We start from the raw sequence: 18,510 nt of genomic DNA, 5'->3' as shown, positions 1-18,510 counted from the left end.
AACTACTGCACACGCGACGATATCGTCATGACATGGCGCGTGGGGGAGGAAGTTGGAGAGCTAAAAAGGCTGAAGTGTGCGCCAGAAGATGCGCCAGTGTGGATTTGCTCCTGCCTGGGACGCGAATGTGCTTGGCTGCTGCTCCAAATCACTGCCTAACAATGGGCGAGCATTCCGCATGCGGAAGCGCTCCCGGCTTGCGATTTCGATCTGTCAATTCAATTGGAATCAATGGTGAAAGAAAGGATACAGCTACGGAGGTTTTGGAACAGCTAAGCCACAGCGTGGAGCAAGTCGCAAGCGTTGCCGTTTGGCGCCGCGTGTTACAGAGTTCGAGAGGCACAAGAGCTCGCGGCCCGAAAGGCCAGAGAGCTGGCCTTGGAGGGGACATGGTGGGCTAGCCGTATTGGGTCAACAACAGAAGCGCAGAGTGGCTGAAAGAAAGATGGAGCGCACAAGCCACCTCTGGAGCCCGCAGTGCCGCCCCATACCGAGTCGTCGGAAAATCCCAGATCCGCGAAGCCGCTGATTGGATGACCAAGCGCAAGGCAGGAGCTTCCTGACGTGGACCAGCTGAGGCGTTGCCGCAGCCTGAGCTTCCAAACAGTTCGGCTCTCCTGTCCAACATCCAACACACCCTCGATCCGCCCAACAAATTCTCGAATCTATCCTCGATTTCGGTTGCGTCTGGAGTCGAGAGCGCCCCAGAAAATAGCGGTCGATTTTTGACAAACCGAACCCGATTTTTCTACCTACCCCTCATCACGTCACGATGCCGGGCCTCGTTTCTGCGACGGGCGTGCTGGGCTTCCTGGCTGACGAAGAGCCGGAGCTCAAGGTGTTTGCTCTCAAGACCCTCAACGATGACATCGATACCGTTTGGACCGAGGTCGCAGGGGCATTGAGCCAGATGTAGGCATTAGAGTACCGCCGTGGCCCTGGCGCGACGTTTGCTAACGGACGGAAACAGTGAGGCGCTGTACGAAGACGAGAGCTTCCCCGAGCGTCGGCTCGCCGCCCTTGTGCTCGCCAAGGTCTACTTCCACCTCCAGGACTACAATGAGAGCATGACCTTTGCGCTTGCCGCGGGTCCTCTCTTCAAGCTCGATGCGCCCAGCGAGTTCGAGGAGACTATCATCTCCAAGTGCGTTGACCAGTACATCGCCGTCTCATCGTCACGCCACACTCCGGCCAAGCAGTCCAAGAACGACGTTGCGCTGCCCGCCCTTGCCACCACTTTTGGCAGCGGCTCTCTCGATGGCTCGGCCTTGATCTCGCCCACCACCCCCTTCTCGCAGTCCATGTTGCCTTCAAAGTCCCTGCTGTCGCGCGACTCAGTCGACAACACAATTTTGGACCCTTCTTTCCAGCCGACGAAGGAGGGACGCTCCGCCTCGGTGGCCCAGATAACAGACAACACCACCTGGACCTCTCTGGAGAACGTCATTGAGCGGTTGTTTGAGAGCTGCCTGATCGAGAGCAAGTACCGGCAGGTGGTTGGTATTGCCGTGGAAGCGAAGAACTTGGACGTGCTCCGCAGGGTTATCAAGCGGGCTAGTGAAGAGGGGAAGCGGGACAAGTCCAAGGCGCAAGAGGGTGCCCAGGGTCCGGCCGAGGAGTTGATGGACTATGCCCTCAGCGTTTGCATGGATATTGTCCAGGAACGCGGGCTCCGGACCGAGATTCTGCGCCTGATCCTCGACCTCCTAAATGACATCCCGAACCCGGATTACTTCGCTATCGCCAAGTGCGTTGTTTACTTGGACTCTGACGAGGAGGCTTCTTCGCTACTTCTTCAGCTCATCACCAAGGGCGACAACAACGCGATTGCAGTTGCCTATCAAATCGCCTTCGACCTCTACGACAACGGGACACAAGAGTTTTTGGCCAAGGTGATCAAAGCTCTGCCCTCTGGTGAGCCGCCGAAGAAGCCCGAAGCGGAGCAGCCAGCCGAGGGCGCTGCTGAATCCGAACCCCTGCTGGAAAACGAGGAGAACACCGAAGAAGAGCTGCCCGAGGAGGTTGCAAAGGTTTACAGGAACGTCCGATCAATTCTCGATGGAAGCACCACGATCAAGCTGAACCTCGAGTTTCTCTATCGCAACAACCATACCGATTTAAGCATTCTTAACAAGGTCCGCGACAGCTTAGAGGCTCGCAACTCTATTTTCCACACCGCGGTCACCTTCTGCAACGCCTTCATGAACGCCGGAACCACCCACGACAAGTTCTTCCGAGACAACCTTGAATGGTTGGGCAAGGCTGTGAACTGGTCCAAGTTTACGGCTACTGCTGCGCTCGGCGTTATCCACCGTGGAAATACTAGCCAATCCCGTAAACTCCTCGAGCCATACCTCCCGAAGCAAGGAGGGGTATCAAGCGGTTCTATCTTCAGCCAGGGTGGCGCCCTTTACGCCTACGGTTTGATTCACGCGAACCACGGAGCTGAGGCGTTGGGCTACCTCCGGACCATGTTCAACGCCGCCGACGAGGAAGTCATCCAGCATGGCGGTGCCCTGGGTCTAGGTATTGCCGGTATGGCTTGCGGCAACGAGCAGATTTACGAGGAACTCACAAAGGTGTTGTTTGCGGATTCTGCACTCAATGGTGAGGCTGTTGGCTTGGCCGTTGGCCTGATCATGTTGGGAACCGGAAACGCCAAGGCTCTGGAGACCATGTTCACTTACGCCCACGAGACGAGCCACGAGAAGATCGTCCGCGGCTGTGCTCTCGGCATGGCGCTCATCATGTATGGGCGGCAAGAAGGGGCAGACAGCATGATCGAGGGTCTTTTGAACGATCCCGACCCGACACTGCGGTATGGAGGTATCCTCACCGTGGCCCTGGCGTACTGCGGAACGGGAAGCAACAAGGCGGTCCGGAAGCTCCTGCATACCGCCGTCAGTGATGTCAACGACGACGTGCGCCGGATTGCTGTCATGAGTCTCGGCTTTATCCTCTTCCGCAAGCCCGGCAGCGTTCCTCGCATGGTCGAGCTGCTTGCCGAATCGTACAACCCCCACGTACGGTATGGCTCCGCTATGGCCCTCGGCATCGCATGCGCCGGTACTGGACTGGACGAGGCTATCGATCTGCTCGAGCCGATGATGAAGGACCCGACCGATTTCGTCCGGCAGGGCGCGCTCATTGCGCTATCTATGATCATGGTTCAGCAAAATGAGGCCATGAACCCCAAGGTTACCGCCATCCGCAAGACCTTGAGGAAAGTGGTCGGTGACCGCCACGAGGACGCCATGACCAAGTTTGGTGCCGCCCTTGCCCTGGGTATCCTCGATGCTGGCGGCCGAAACTGCACTATCGGTCTGCAGACGCAGACGGGTAACCTCAACATGGCGGGTATTGTCGGGATGGCCGTCTTCACTCAATATTGGTACTGGTTCCCGTTCACGCACTTCCTTTCCCTCAGCTTCGCGCCTACGTCGATCATCGGCCTCGACCATGACCTTGAGATGCCCAGCATCAAGTTCCACTGCGCAACGCGCCCGAGCCTGTTCGACTACCCCCCTGAGCAGGAAGTCAAGGTGGAGGAGGGACCCGCCTTGGTTACGACTGCTATTCTGTCGACTACCGCCCAGGCCAAGCGCCGCGCTCAGAAGAAGGAGCGCGCGCAGCGTCGCGAGAGCATGGACATCGACACCCCCACCATCACCAAGGCGCCCGCGCCGGCCGGTGACAAGATGGACGTAGACGACGAGAAGAAGCCCAAGGCGGAGGAGTCGAAGGAGAAAGAGGGCGACGTGGCGGTCGAGAAAGAAGACTCGGCTACGCCGGAATCGAAGAAGAAGGCTGAGAAGGAGAGGGTGGGTTACGAGATCGAGAACATGTCGCGTGTCCTCCCGGGCCAGCTCAAGTACATTAGCTTCCCTGCCGGGCGCTACAAGCCAGTGAAGAAGGTAGGTCTCATTAGTCTCATTAGCCCCTCTGATGTTATCCGTTCAGTCAGCTGACCATTATCATAGCCCACTGGCGGCCCGATTCTCCTCGACGACACGCAACCCGGCGAGGCTAAGAGCCTGATCGAGGAGAAGCTCAAGAAGGTCACCACCGAGCGTGCTCCTGTGGCGGGCGCCGCGGCGGCCCCTGGTACTACCCCGCGCAACGCGGCGCAGTCGCTGCTCTCGAACTGGTCCTCGCGGGCGATGACCGGCGCTGGCAGCGGCAGCAACATTCAGGACCTGAACGACCTGCTCCAGCTTACGGCGCGTGGGGCACAGGGACGTGCGGCCGAGGTCGGTAGCGGAGCCGCCGCCGCGGCCGGTGTGCTCACGGCTGTGGATGAGGATAATGAGGGCGACGAGGAGGCTCCGGCTCCGGCGGACTTCGAGTACTTCACGGATGCCGAGGAGGACGAGGAGTAAAGGGGGCTGGTGAAGAGAGGAGCGCTGTATATTACTGTTGTAATTTTGCCTTGGGAGAGGCAAGGATAGACAATCTTGACCCCTCGGGAGTATTGCGCCGTTTCGATCGTCCCTTATCCCCCAGTGCTCAGCGTTTCCCCTGCCCTACCATATTTGGAATGCTGCACCGATGGCAACAGTGGTTGCTCGACAGAGCGCTTGCGGTCGGTCTGGATGGCTTGGCAGTGGAAGGATCCGGGTACGGAAGCGACGTCATCGACCCGCCAAGTGTTGCCGCCGCCAGACATGCTCGAATTGAGCAACCACGACCACCCAACTGCCTTAAAAGGCCAATCCTAGATTTCAGATTTGGTGTTCCTGTAATAATAATAAACCAAGCATTTTATTACCATTTTTACCCTAGGTCTTTTACAACCCACCAACACTGACATCAATCATCCCATCCCAAGCAACCCTTCAAAACCCCCCACCACAAAGAGAAACGGAATGGCGGACGAGTACCTCATCCGCGTAACCGCCGGCACAGACTACGACCCAGACTCGCACATCGAGGTGCCGGTCAACGACCCCAAACCGGTACGTATCGCCAGCGACCTTCTCGACGCAGACCTGTGTGTGCGGGTCAACAACTACCGCGGCCTGCCCCGCGCCGCGCCCAAGTCGTCGCCGTATTTTGAGTGCGAGCCGCATCGGTATAATGGGGATCAGTACTCGATTGCGGTACGGTTTCGGTTGAAACGGCCTGAGAGTGGTGACGGGGAGTCTGCTGGAGAGCATCGGGAGGGGAAAGGTGGGGCTAAGGGGGAGAGGAAGAAGGGCACCGAGGAGGGCGAGGGAACGGATGCAGAGAACGGTGGTGAACTGAAGGGGGGTGATGAAGCGGGAGAGCAGCCGGATGGGGTTCTGGGTACGGATCTGCAGTTCGGCAACGACTTCGACCATGCGATCCGCGACCGACTGCCGCCCGGGTTTGGCACGGCGATGAACATCGTCAAGTGGTGGATCGATCCCGGGCTGGAGGGGGACCCGTACGCCGACGTGCCCTATCTTTACGGCCCCGCCCTGAGCTCCTTCAACACGGTCCATGTTGGTGAGGGCGAGCAGGACGAGGCAAAAGGCGGTTTGTGGTTGGAGGAAGGGGGTGATGAAGCGGGGATGGAGTGGCGGAGGGACGTCGGCGCGCCGGATGATGCTAAGCAGAGGATGAAGTGGGCTTTGAGGGCGGAAAATAAAGAGAAATGGGTGTGGGAGTATGACAGGGCGTACGGTGTCGATTTCTTCAACCCATACATTGACTTCAATGAGTTCGCATTGCGGTTGCCGGGATTTAACTTACCGATCATGAAGTATTGGGATGGACAGGGGTTGAGGTACGTTTCCTATCTTCTTTTACCGCCTTTTCTCCAATTCAGTGTCAATTCTGAGTGGACGGACAAAAACAAGTCTTACACATTGCAGGCATCGCCGCAAACGCTCACATCAGCTCAGATACGTCCTCCGCAACCGGTCGACGGGGCAGGTTTATCTTGTCGTGCTGTTCACCTTGCACTTGGCTGAAGATGTCAACGAGGATGGTACGCTGAAGCCTGCGGCGCTGGAAGCTATGAAACGGGGCAAGGGGCAAAAGGAGCAGGCGTTCCTCGGACCCGAACCGGACCTGGAGCTTGAACCCGACGAGGAAGACTTTAACGAAGAAGAGATCTTGAGTGAGGCAAGGCGGAAGCTATCAGGTGTGGATTTGAACGGCGACAGTGGGACGAAGGCGGACGATGTAGATTGAGGTTAGATGCATCTAGAGGGCGACGAGCACGTTGTGATACTGCATAAAGAGCTGGCTTGTTTGTCGTCAATAAATTCTCGAGGGTATCATGCAGGACATACGTAGATGAACGCTATAGGTACGTCTAACAATGCTTCCCCAGGACCAGCCCTCACCCGTGGATCACGCTGATCCGAGTTGCTATGGCATCGCCGTCAGTACTTTGTCCACTCAGCTTAGTGTCAGGTGGCGGGCTTACACTAGCAAACGGGCTCCTCGCCCTAATCCTATCCCCAAAGAACATCAATACCCACGGCACAACCGTCAACAGGGTCGCGATACCTCCCAACAACCCCCCCGCCCCGGCTTCTCCCAGATTTCTAAACAATGGCCCCGTCACCAGCGGGAACGCGCCGCCAAGAACGTTTCGGCAAAATGATTGCGCAGCGAGCGCAGAGGAGGCGTACTTGTGGTAGGTGTCGGCAAAGTAGTTGAACACAGCCAAATAGATGGAGAGAATGCCCATCGTCGCCAGAACCAAGCCAATCGCGGGGCCGATCCAGTGAATCTCGGGGCGGGAGGCGAAGCCGAAGATGAAGAGCCCGATGGGCAAGAACGTGCTGGTCACACAAGTGAAGTAGAGGCGGGATTCGGGGGCGGAAGCGGGGAAATGCCGGCGGAGGAAAGCCCACATGCGGTCGGTGCGTGTATGCGGAGGGGTGCCAGTCGCGGATCGGTTTTTACTGGCCGAGTCATCGGAACAGTGGCCGCTGATGGTGTTGGTACCTGGATCGATAGAGGTATCTGCCCATTTGGGGTGGTAGAGGATGCGATCTTGCCAGAGCCCGATGGCAGTCGCAAAGATGGCGCCGATTATTAGCGACACAAATACGTAGCCCGACTCTTCGAGGGTCCAGCCGTAGATGTGCTGAAACACCAGCGGGATGGAACCAAACGTCAGGTAGAGGATTCCCCACGCAAAGGCTACCCAGAGCGAGAAGAAGAACACCACGGGCTCTGTGAAGAGTAAGTGGAATGGTCGCGAGATGGAAGTGGCGATCATTTTGCCGAGTGATGCCCGTTCCTCATCCTCCTTAACCAGCCACCGGATACGCCTCAAGACGGCTGTTGGTCGCGGATGATCCGAAAGTGGCCCCTTTTCCTCGTCCCGACCATCCACGAGTGGCCCATCACACAAACCCTCACCTTCGACCTCCCACACCCCGAAATACCCTTCCGCTTCCAACTCTTCATACCACTTATTTAACGCCCTCGCTTTCCTCGACAACAACACCGACCCGCGGCTCTCCTTGAAAAGTACCACTAGCAGCAGAATCGTCACACCCCCCATGATAACCTGATGCCAAAAGATCCACTTCCACTTCCCCGCCTCGGCCAACCTCTCCGCCATGACCGCGCCTACAAGCGGCCCAGCCCCCGTCCCAGCCAGCACACTCCCACTAAACACCGCCATGGGCGTATTCCTGCCCTTAGCATCCCACATATCCGCAATGACGCCACCCACCATGGTGCTAAACACCGACGCCCCCACCCCCACCAAGAACCGCGCGATCAACATCCCCGCCAGATTCTCCACGACACCACACACCGCCTGGAACACGACATACACCACCCCGGCGACCACGAACACCGGGTAGCGGCCGTTCATCTCGGACAGCGGCGCCAGCACCATGGGCGCCAGCGCGAAGCCCAGGCAGAAGGTCGTTATCCCGGTCAGCACGGCCTCGTCGGATGGGTGGCCCTCCAGCGCGTCTTGGATCAGGTTCTGCGGTGGGGAGTACGACCCGGCCGTGTAGGCCGTCAGCCAGGTCGCCACGCAGGAGAGGGTGAGCATGACGTATTTGCGGGAGGATGGCCATGTTTGGGGGTTGCTGTAGCGTGTGAGGTCTGGGGGTGGGGGTGGGTTGTTGTTGCTGTTGTGCTTGTTGTGTGGTGGCGGTTTGTTGTTGTTGGGGGAGGGGTGGCGGGCGGTGGTGTTGGGGTTTGGGAGAGGGGTTGCGAAGGTGAGGTAGAGGTGGGCGATCTCGGTGGTGGCGTCCGGGCCGTTGTAGGCTTGTGGTATTGGTGTGCTGGCTTGGGAGAACGGTGCTGATGATGGCGTCGGATCTATGCCGTCATGATCCCCGGCGGGAGGGTGGGTGTGGCGTGTCCCGGCCATGGCTACCGGCCAGTTTGCTATCACCCTTCCGTGACGGCTGAGAGAGGGTGGTTGATCAAAGGATTCCGCGGTCAAGTTCAACACTTTCCGTCAACTTGAAGTTACAAATGGAATCTGAGAAATACCGAGGCACTCGTCAGGTGGAAGGCGTGCAGTGGTGGGTTTCTTCTTCCACACGTCGGGAGCCGTGAATTGGAGAAGGAACAAGGGATGCGGACGCCAGGACCTTAAGATTCGACCTTACCATCTCTCGAAACAAAAGTGGTAGCTCGGACTCCGCATCGGAGTTTCCTCGCCATGCAAACGCCATGCTAAACCCGGGGAGATGGATCCAACACATCGATCTTGGGATGCAACCGAAGACACCAACGGGATGGAACAACCCAGTGCGGATCCCAGACGTGCCTTTCGGTATAACATGTCGCCCTCTCCTCCACACTCCCCTTTGGAAGTACCCCTGTATCCTACACGACCAGGTCAGCGGCAGAGTGGTAGATGCAAACTCTGCGTCAGTCACAGTCTTGCAGTGGACCGAGTAACTGAGATTTGCATGGTCCCAGCCGACAAACGAGAAACGCTGAGACGGCGATGGCAACTGCGTCCTGGGACATACTGAGTTGCTGAGTTGTCCCATCTCCGCGGCAACACATGGCCTGGTCTTGCATTTCTTTTTCCGGCCCGACTTTTGTGGAAACCCGGTCCATACCAATCGGCAAGACACGAGGGATCCCCGTTCCGCTGGAGATCAGGGATGGGGTATATCTTTTTTGAACATTCGCAGTTCGCAGGATGTCATTGAACAGTGGTGATTGGTGAAGGTCGAGGAAGGTGTGGCAATGGAGTTCGAAGCCCGCAGGAGGCCGCCTGCCGTTTGATGCTGGCAAGTGGGTCTCTGGCCCTACGGTCATTAAAGCCGATTATTGCCAGGCCCACCATCACTCAATGGCCAATGGATGCGTTCCTGACTGCAACTGACCCCACAACCGGTCAACCACCACGTTCGATATCGCAACAGTTCTTTCCTAACATGACACGCGCTTGAGACCCCTCTTCACCAACCGACCTTCTCTTTCTCGTCTCTCCACCAGAGCGCACCAGAGCTCGAGAGGCGGTTCCGGACACCCCGGGAATATGGGGTGAATGACATTATATCCGAGCCAAGTCTCGGAGTCTGGCTTGTTTGACTCAACGAACAACCTCACTTCGGCTCACATCGGGTTCCACACTCGCGAGAGGATGTGGCAATTGAAGCCGGCAACGGATTCGGCACCAAAGAAAGAGGGTTTGATATGTTTCTGCCATATTTACAGGTTACATTTGTCATCACCACCACCATCAGCTGCCGTTCATCGCGACCGCCTTCCTTCACCACAGCATGAGGACCGAGGAAAGACCCGCAAACCCGCGAACCCTCAAGGACCCATTCCTCAGACGATTTACGACAGAGTCGGGGCGCTGGCGGCCCACGGTGCCCAGCTGGCGAGGTCGGCGTTGACGTCGCTGCGCTCGACCTCGGGGGGAGCGGTGTCGCCGTTGAGCAGGAAGTAGTTGATGTAGCTGGTGAGCTCCGCGTTCTGGTTGCTCGGGAACTGGCAGTGGTTGTGCCCGCCGACGAGCGAGAAGCCCATGTTGGTGGGCACGCCAAAGGCCTTGTAGATGGCACGGCCGGCCTTCATGCAGCCCGTCGTCGACACGGGGCCGAGCCAGTCGATATTGTTCTCGAACGCGACCAGCCCGCGCGGCACGATCATGGCCGACAGGAAATGGTGGTCCTGCGGGATCGTGGGGATGGTCCGGACATAGGGGTCGAAGTTCTTGGAGAACCACGGGTTCTCGCCGATGATCTGCTGCGCGGTCTGGATGTTGGCGCCGCTCGACTTCTGCTGGTCGCTGATGCGCCAGCACGCCGCGCCACCGGCGCCGGACTCCTGGGGGATCGTGAGCGCGATGCGGTCGACGAAGGCGCCCACGACGAAAGCGCCCTTGCCGTTGCGCGAGCAGCCCGTCACGCCAAGGCGCTTGGTGTCGATGCCCGACGCCTCGCCGACCTGCTCCAGGCCGTCAATCAGCCGGTCCACACCCCACGCCCACGCCGTGAGCGAGCCGGCCGTGTGGCCGCTACCAAAGAGGTCGTAGAACTTGCCGCGGCCGCGCGAACCGCCGCCTTGCTGCGCGCCGAACTCGTCGTTGTTGAACGTGATGCTGGCCACAGTGTTCGGGATCGGGATCGACGCGCCACCGATGCCGATGATGGCCGGGAAGGGGCCGCTGCCAGATGGCTTCCGGATCGCTGCCGAGAAGGAGATGCTCTTGCTGCCGACGGTCACCTTGACAGTGATGCCGGTGCCGCTCATCGTCGCCTCGACGCTGTCCGGCGCCGGCGGGTATTCGCCGAGCTCGTACTGCTGCATGATCTTGCTGATCTCGGCCCGGCGGCACTCGAAGTCGGCCTTGGTTGTGATCTTGTCGCCCGCCGCGTTCGTGAACGGGTCGGGGAGCTTGGCCTCGTTGACCGTTGGGTAGCTGTCGCTGACCGCGCATTCCTGGCGCTCGAAGATCTCGCTCGCGGGCGCAGCCACGGCGAAGGCCGCGCCGGCCACCAAGAGGGCTGAAGCCAAGTGGACCATTTTGGATGTGAGAAGTTGTGTACTTTTCTTGAGCACGCAAAAGTATGGAGGCTGAAGAGGACGTCTCCTGCCGCTGATGTCGATCTTCCGGCCTGTCTTTATAGGAGCGATGCCATGCCAGGCGGGGAGGTAATCCGGCCCCGTGCTCTGATGCTTGTGATACCGTCCCACCGCGTGGCCATCTTCCGACCGATATTAACCATGGCTCGACGTGATATTGGACCATTAACAATAGCCAGCGTCCTGGTTTCCCTTAAACCGCCTCCCGGACGGGACGCACCCCGCGAGGGAGCCTTGCAGCCTTTGGATATTTGCGGTCGGTGGAACATTCCCCACATCCCTCCCCTTCGTGCCCCCGTCCTCTGGCCAGGAATGGAAGCAGTGCCCCTGGCCATGTCCATCGTCTTGTTGAGTCCCCATGAGACGCTAGGCAACGAGTGTTTGTGGTGTCCAACCACGCGGCGGCTCAAAAGGTAGCGCCCGACTACCACCCTTGGCACTTTGGATGATCGGCGCTCTGAGCTCCAGCCCAAGACCGCGCGATTCCAGGGCAAGGTTGGAGGCAGATTCGGGTAATATGGTTATTTGCCCTTTTTTGCACGCGCATTGCTGATCCGGCACGGCCCCTGTTTTCTCGGCCCCTACTTCGGGCCCCGATTGGTACGGCCGACTGGAGATGGCCGAATCCAGCCACGGCTGCCCCGGTCCGGAACGGGGCCACGAGCTTAGGATATGTTCTATCATTATTCTTCGCCGGTTCCTTCGTTTCTTTTGCATTTCGACTTATCCATAGGTGGAAAAACTTGGTGGGTTGGAGTATTACTCTGCAGCCTTAATCTGGTCATGTCAAAACAGCATTTCGGGTCCATGTGGGAATCGTCAACACCATCGCACAAATGACGTTCTCTCGGCGGCCCACAGCCATGTTGCCTCTACACCGGCACCGGATACCCGACTAAGTAGCAGAGGAACAAAGCTACCACTAGAATAACCAGCGTTACCTGTCGTATCTACCTACTCTCGTACCTCGTTGCCCGCGGAGAACACCAACGGAGGTTCACGATCGGCACATTGTTGCCAAGCAAATGCGAGGTCCGAGGTGGCATCGAAGCTACGGCAAAATTGCGTCAACCATGGTCGGAGAGTTTGACTGCCAGACCAAAAGTCCGGGGCGCTTGATATGCCGGCAGGTGACATACGTCCCGGACAGGGTCCTATGCGGAGGGAACACCCAGTCGCAGTCTTTCCATGTATGTACCCCGTGCTTGGCGCTTAGAAGGCAGATGGTGTTGGCATTGCTTGATCCAATGCCATTCTCTTTCCATTTTGATCGTCGAAGGGCAGTACGTGGACGCAAAGTCCCCTTCCAAGAATCCAAGTCTCCCCGCTTCTTTTGTGGCGGACCGGGGACCGGGGCGGCGGTTGCAAATATAACTGCCAATATCAACACACCTCGATCATCGTCTGCTGGTGTTTATCTAGATTGCTATGCGGGGAATGCGCGGATACCCATAGGGTCAACGCACCACCGGTATGCGTGCGTGAGGGCCCTAGAATCTTGACTAACTCTTAACCGTAAGGTGGAAAAACTAAGACGAATTCCCCCGTCATAATTATTGTCTCCTACCTAGACCTGGCGTACAACGCCTGGCCAAGCCCTGCAACTTACAACCTGCGTCGTCCGCCCAAATATACTATCGCTCGACCAGAATCTCACCTGCAGAGGCCCGCCGCCGAGAAGTTGACTTCAACACCAAATATGGTTCTCCAGCTCTTGGCAACCTTGGCCCTCCTCTCGGGGCCAGTTCTCGCCCACGGCGGCCTAGCCAACTACACCGTCGGCGAGACATGGTACAGAGGGTGCGTACGATCCCGCCGTCGTAGTAAACACAAGCGAAAAGCCCCAACACCACCAACCATCGCGTCCAAGCCCAAGCCAAGCTTCACTCCCACCGCAATGCCACCATCCCATCCCGTCCATCCACCGTCCGATCCCACACCACATCACTCGCTTGTTTGTGACCCACTCGCTAACGAAACCACCACCGCCCACCAACAGCTACGACCCCTCGACGCCAGCCGCCGACCAGCTCGGCCAGCCGTGGATGATCCAGCGGCAGTGGGCGTCCATCGACCCCATCTTCTCAGTCACGGACCCTTACCTCGCCTGCAACAACCCGGGCGCCGCCCCGCCCGCCTACATCCCCGTCGGTGCCGGCGAGGACATCACGGCCGTCTACTGGTACTGGCTGCACCCCGTCGGGCCCATGACCGTGTGGCTCGCGCACTGCGGTGATGGGGTGGACTGCAGCGAGGTGGATGTGACCGAGGTGGGGTGGTTCAAGATCTGGGAGGCGGGTTTGCTGGAGGGGCCGAACTTGGCTGAGGGCTTGTGGTATCAAAAGGGGTTTCAGAAGTGGGATGGCAGTCCGGGACTGTGGCCGGTTACGATCCCCGCTGGGTTGAAGAGTGGGTTGTACATGATCCGGCATGAGATCTTGTCGATTCATGTCGAGCTGAAGCCGCAGTTTTATCCCGAGTGTGCGCATCTGAATATTACGGGGGGTGGAGAGCTGGTGGTGCCGGAGGAGGCGTTGGTGCGGTTTCCGGGGGTTTATCAGGAGGATGGTGAGTGTTTATCCGCGGGGTTGTACCTCGGAAGTGTTGAGGAGGTCGGTGCTGACGGGAACAGATCCGTCGATATTCATCAATATCTACTCGGAAGAGAACGCGAATAGGACGGTAAGTGGGGTTCATTACGGTCCGTAAGGTTGAACTAACGAAGTGTAGGATTATACCATTCCCGGAGGGCCCATATGGGAAGGGTGAGTTCTTCGTCACGGCGTCCTTGGCGTTCAGGGGCTAACAACACACAGACTCGCCTCTGTGGACGAAAAGTAATTGAAGACGCAAGCACTTTTGTGCATGCTAGGCCGAACCAGCGGGCCTTGTCAGTAAAGTATGTAGCGCAAAGCATGTACAACAAAGTAAAAAAGAAACACAAAAGAACCGCGTAAATATCCCCCCCTAATCCTCCGCCTCCGAAACATCCCCCTCCAACTGCCTCAGCGTATCCGCCCTCACCTTTGCCACATCCACCTCGCCACCCCCCATCCTCCCACCCCTCCTACTCTCCCTCCCCACACCATCACCATCCCCCGTCCAAACCCCACCCCCAACCAACGCCTTAAACCTCCCACCCCTCGCCACCAACTCCTCATACCCCCCCTCCTCCACCACAACCCCCCCTTCCACCATCACCACCCGATCCACCACCCTCATCATCTCCTTACTATGCGTCACCACCACAACCGCCATCCCCCTCCCACCCTCCCCCTCCCCTTCCACCAACCCCCTCACAACCCGCCTCACCTCCGCGGCGGCCTCCCCATCCAGCGAACTCGTCGGCTCGTCCAGCACCAACAGCCTCGGCCGCCGCGCCAGCGCGCGCGCAATACATAAACGCTGCGCCTGGCCCCCCGACACGGCCAAACCACCATCCCCCAACGGCGTGTCGTACCCCTGCGGCAGCGAGGCGACGAACGCGTGGATGCCTGCCTGGTGCGCGGCGCGCGCGAGGTTGGAGGCGCTGCGCAGGGGGGAGGCGTCGTGTAGGCCGTAGGCGAGGTTGGCGCGGACGGTGGTGGGGAAGAGGAAGGGGGTTTGTGGCACGTAGGCCATGTGGCTGCGGAGAGAGGGTGTGTGCAGGGTGGGGGCGGGCGTGTAGGCGTAGGTGAGGGGGTGTGGTGGGAGGGAGAGGTGGTGGATTTGGGTGTGGGGGGTTATCGGGGACTCGAGGATGGGCGAGATGGGGGCGTCGAATTTAAATGTTGGTGGGGGGGCGGTTGGACGCGGTGGTGGTGGGGGGAGGGGGTCGTACAGGCGTAGGAGGAGGCTTGCGATGGTGGATTTGCCGCAGCCCGAGGGGCCTACGATCGCGGTACATGTACCGGCGTCGATTTGGAGGCTGATGTTGCGCAGGACTTCGGTTTGCGGAGCGCCGGGGTAAGCGAATCGGAGGTTGGTCATGCGGACTGGAAGGGGGGTTAACAACCGCTTCTCGCCCTGCGCTTCGGAGCTTGCGGTATGCGACAGGTTGGCGTAGTAAAGCATCTGTACGGCTGTCGTTTTGGCGGCGGCAATCTGCGGAACGTTCCCCAACATGGCAACGGACGTGCCGAGAGAGAAGAGGAGCAGGTTGATGACTCTGATTACGTCCGTCACCGTGGTGAGGCCCTCGCTGAGGATCTTGGCGCCGTAGTAAAAGACGAGAGCTGTGAGAAAGAAGATGATGGACTGGTGCACGCCGTAAAAGAGTCCAACGAAGCCCGCACGCTTCACGCCGAGACGGTAGGTGGCCGATGCGGAACGGCTGTGCTTGTCGTAGAAGTGCCGCTCTAACGTCAAGGCACGTACGACATTGATGTTGGCGAAAGTCTCGGTCAGGATAGCTTGAGTAGAGGACGCAGCTTCCTCGCAGATAGCTTCCCACTTGTCACTCACCAGCGAGTTGGCTCGTGCTGCTCCCATGGCTACCGGCAACCCGGCGAGCGTCACCAGGGTGAGGTCCCACCGGATAGCCAGCGCCCAGATCAGCGACGCTAGGATCATGGCGGTGATGGTCAGAAGGATGGGCACAAACATGCCGACGAGCTTGCGCATCTCCTCGGCGTTGCGGTCGAGACACTGGGTGATGCGAGCAGGGGAATGACTCGACTTGTCGAACCATGACCTGGGTTGGCTCAAGATACGTTTAATCGCCTCGGCACGCAGAGTATTGACCCATTTCTGGGCCACCTTTTCCATGAGAAAGTAACCGAAGAAGGTGGCGCTTGCGTCGATGACGGCAATGGCCGCGAGGAGACCAGCCCATAGCGAGACTGAGCTTTCTTCGCCAGAAATCCAGAATTCGCCAACGAGATTGGCGAAGAAGAAGGAGAACACGGGGTTACTGGCCGCGATGACGAGACACAGCATAATGCCGAGAATTAGCTGCCCCTTACCCACCACGTCCAACGTTGGCCAGACGGTTTTCAGGATGGCGGTAAGGGAGGGAAGCTGACGCCCCTTGGATGGTTTGTCCCGGTCCTTGTGCTTAGCAAGGCGCTCGAGAAAAAACCGTTCTAGTGAGTCGAGCGAAGGCCGGCGGTTCGCATCCATTTCAACCTCTGGAGCCAGGCGTGCATTCAGAGTCCTACTCCTCTGTACGCCCAAGCCCCGTTGGGTAACGGCGTGGATGCTCGAACTGCGGCTCATCTTGCCAAGCTCCGAGGGATCGATATCCGTCTGATGGGACATGGACTTGCGGTCTGGTTTGTAGGGCTTGCCTCGCCTGGTACTTTTGCGAGACATGGACTTGTGAAGTTGGGAGTCCAACACACTGGGTTCAGCCCTCAGCGAGATCCTCCGAAATAGGCCCACGGACATTGCTCGGTTGTCGACGAGGGCGCCGCGGAGTAGCTTGGCGTACTGAGCCTCCTCAACGGGGTCGTCTTCAGGGAGATCGGAGTCGAATTCACTCTCACTGTCGCTACCAGATACGGAGCCGCTGGAGGAGGCGTTGTCGGCCGAGGCAACGAATGAAGCAAAAAGCCCTGCCTCGTCTTCTTCGATGTCGCGCCTTAGCCCCTCTTGGGCCACTGATCCATCGGCAAGCACATACACGTACTCATCGTCCCCAATATGGTTGACCTCATGGGTGATGACGATGGTTGTCTTGCCCTTCCTCCACGCGCGAATGGCCTCCATGATTAGAGTCCTGCTGATGGGGTCCAGACCAGTCGTGATCTCGTCTAGGATCAGCACAGGGGGATCTCGGAGTTTGGCGCGGGCAAGGGCCAGCCGCTGTTTCTGTCCCCCACTGAGACTGTAGCCACCAGGGCCGATCGTCGTGCTCACTCCATCAGGCAAGCCGGCAATGGTCGATTGGAGGAGAGCCATACTGCAGGCGCTTCGAACGGCGTCAGGCGAAACAGTTTCGGGTTCCGGGGAGCCGAGTGCAATGTTCTGGAATAGAGAATCACTAAACAGAGAGCTGGACTGTTGGATGAGAGTGACGTTTCGCCGGAGCCAGTCAAGGTTGAGCGTTGTGATGGGGGTTCCGTCCAGGGTGATTCGTCCTGCAAAGGGCTCGTAAAACCGCACGAGCAGATTGCCTAGCGTACTCTTGCCGGAACCGCTGCTGCCGACGAGGAAGGTAAGCTGGCCGGCATCGAACTTGAGATTCGACAAGTGGATGACTGTCCTCGCGGGGTTGGACGGGTATGCAAAGCTGACCTGCTGTTGTTAATTTCGCCCAATGGACCAGCCTGCTCGTCACTTACGTTGCTGAGTTTGATCTCCCCTGAACACCATGAAGGCTTCAACCAGCCGGTAGCCTGCTTTGCCGGCCCGCTATCCCCCTCCTTGACGAGCCCCTGAAGTAACTGCCCCGCCGCCATGCCCTTCGCCAAAACAAGCCACTGCGGGCCGAGCGTCTCGATGGACTGAAAGGCAATGAGCGCGGCATAAAACGTGGTCAGCGCATCACCTGGCGTGAGCTCCCCACGGCCCACCAGCACGACGGCTACGTAGAACCCCAGCACGAACAACATGATCATCCACATCTTAACGTAGCTCATCTGCCCGCAGTTACACAGCACCTGCCGCGAATAGAACTCGGCCGACCTCCGAATCGCCGAGACGAACTGAAACGCCTCATGGTCAGCCCCGTTGTACACCTTGACAAGGTCGATGGCGGTAGTGGCGGCAGTAACGTGCTTAGCGGCCTGCGCGAGCTCCCGTTTCTGACCCTCAATCGCCGGGTCGAGGAAGCGGCTGATACCCCAGAGAATGAGGGCGGACGGCACGCCCGTCGCCAGCATGACAAGGGTCAGCTTCCACGAGTAGACGAGCGCCACCACGATGCAAGCGCCAAACACAAACACATCACAGACGAGGTACCCCAGCGTCTGGGAGGTGGCGGTCTGCAACTCCCTCGTTTGCCTGTCCCCAAAAGGAAGGTTAGCACCCCAACCCAACACAAAACAACCCCCCTCCTAACACCCCCAAAAGTAAAACTCACGTAGCAACACCGACCCCCAACCCACCCACCCCCTCGACCCGCCCCTCAAACCACTGCACCCCCCTCCCCAGCACCAACCCCCGGAAAACCTCCTCCCTAACCACCCTCGCCCTCAACTCCCCACCCACCACCCACGCAGCCACATCCACGGTGGAAACCACCCAGACCACAACCCCCAAAACACACATCCACACGGCCCACTGGGCGATCTGGGCGAGGAAGTCGGCGGGGGGGAGCAGGCCGGCGCCGAAGCGGGTGACGACGTCGAAGATGCGGCCGAGGAGCACGGCGTAGACGGTGCGGCCGGCGGCGACGAGGGCGGCGGTGGTGAGGGAGAGGGCGAGGAGCGGGGTGTGCTGGGGCGGGGTGAAGGTGAAGAGGTGTTTGAAGGTGGATTTGGCGGTGGCGGTGGGGGCGGTTGGTGTTGTGGTGGTGGTGGTGGTTGGTGTTGTGGTAGTGGTGGTGGTTGAGGTAGAGCGGTCGTCGAGTGGCATGATGCTGTG

The 18,510-nt window shown here is 58.8% G+C and overlaps 6 protein-coding genes across 6 annotated transcripts; 3 read left to right on the top strand and 3 right to left on the bottom strand.

Annotated features, from left to right (window-relative positions):
- Nucleotides 1-593: 593 nt before the first annotated feature.
- On the top strand, nucleotides 594-4,580 carry B0H64DRAFT_403000 (armadillo-type protein). Its single transcript, XM_062804272.1, has 3 exons — nucleotides 594-912; nucleotides 971-3,914; nucleotides 3,981-4,580. The coding sequence occupies exons 1-3, from the start codon at nucleotides 773-775 to the stop codon at nucleotides 4,377-4,379; spliced, it is 3,483 nt and encodes a 1,160-aa protein (XP_062656390.1). The 5' UTR covers nucleotides 594-772; the 3' UTR covers nucleotides 4,380-4,580.
- A 285-nt stretch (nucleotides 4,581-4,865) lies between these two features.
- On the top strand, nucleotides 4,866-6,159 carry B0H64DRAFT_418794 (uncharacterized protein; the record flags this gene model as incomplete). The annotated part of the gene is made up of 3 exons (XM_062805343.1): nucleotides 4,866-5,130; nucleotides 5,170-5,749; nucleotides 5,838-6,159. 3 exons carry the CDS (start codon nucleotides 4,866-4,868, stop codon nucleotides 6,157-6,159), a joined length of 1,167 nt encoding a protein of 388 aa, XP_062656389.1.
- Nucleotides 6,129-8,479, bottom strand: B0H64DRAFT_202648 (major facilitator superfamily domain-containing protein). The gene is made up of 2 exons (XM_062799282.1): nucleotides 6,398-8,479; nucleotides 6,129-6,339 (listed from the first exon to the last, which is right to left on the bottom strand). The coding sequence occupies exons 1-2, from the start codon at nucleotides 8,315-8,317 to the stop codon at nucleotides 6,322-6,324; spliced, it is 1,938 nt and encodes a 645-aa protein (XP_062656388.1). The 5' UTR covers nucleotides 8,318-8,479; the 3' UTR covers nucleotides 6,129-6,321.
- Nucleotides 8,480-9,315: 836 nt separating this feature from the next.
- On the bottom strand, nucleotides 9,316-11,157 carry B0H64DRAFT_202637 (uncharacterized protein). Its single transcript, XM_062799281.1, has one exon. It carries the CDS (start codon nucleotides 10,942-10,944, stop codon nucleotides 9,754-9,756), a length of 1,191 nt encoding a protein of 396 aa, XP_062656387.1. The 5' UTR covers nucleotides 10,945-11,157; the 3' UTR covers nucleotides 9,316-9,753.
- Nucleotides 11,158-12,564: 1,407 nt separating this feature from the next.
- Nucleotides 12,565-13,968, top strand: B0H64DRAFT_402989 (glycoside hydrolase family 61 protein). Its single transcript, XM_062804271.1, has 3 exons — nucleotides 12,565-13,572; nucleotides 13,637-13,686; nucleotides 13,735-13,968. The coding sequence occupies exons 1-3, from the start codon at nucleotides 13,050-13,052 to the stop codon at nucleotides 13,771-13,773; spliced, it is 612 nt and encodes a 203-aa protein (XP_062656386.1). The 5' UTR covers nucleotides 12,565-13,049; the 3' UTR covers nucleotides 13,774-13,968.
- Nucleotides 13,969-13,971: 3 nt separating this feature from the next.
- Nucleotides 13,972-18,501, bottom strand: B0H64DRAFT_476506 (P-loop containing nucleoside triphosphate hydrolase protein; the record flags this gene model as incomplete). The annotated part of the gene is made up of 3 exons (XM_062808154.1): nucleotides 13,972-17,220; nucleotides 17,268-17,928; nucleotides 18,008-18,501. The coding sequence occupies 3 exons, from the start codon at nucleotides 18,499-18,501 to the stop codon at nucleotides 13,972-13,974; spliced, it is 4,404 nt and encodes a 1,467-aa protein (XP_062656385.1).
- Between the last annotated feature and the right edge of the window lie 9 nt (nucleotides 18,502-18,510).

Source organism: Chaetomium fimeti, assembly GCF_033439085.1.
Source record: "Chaetomium fimeti strain CBS 168.71 chromosome Unknown B0H64scaffold_6, whole genome shotgun sequence".
NCBI lineage: Eukaryota > Fungi > Ascomycota > Sordariomycetes > Sordariales > Chaetomiaceae > Chaetomium > Chaetomium fimeti.
This window is presented reverse-complemented; position numbering and strand designations above follow the sequence as displayed.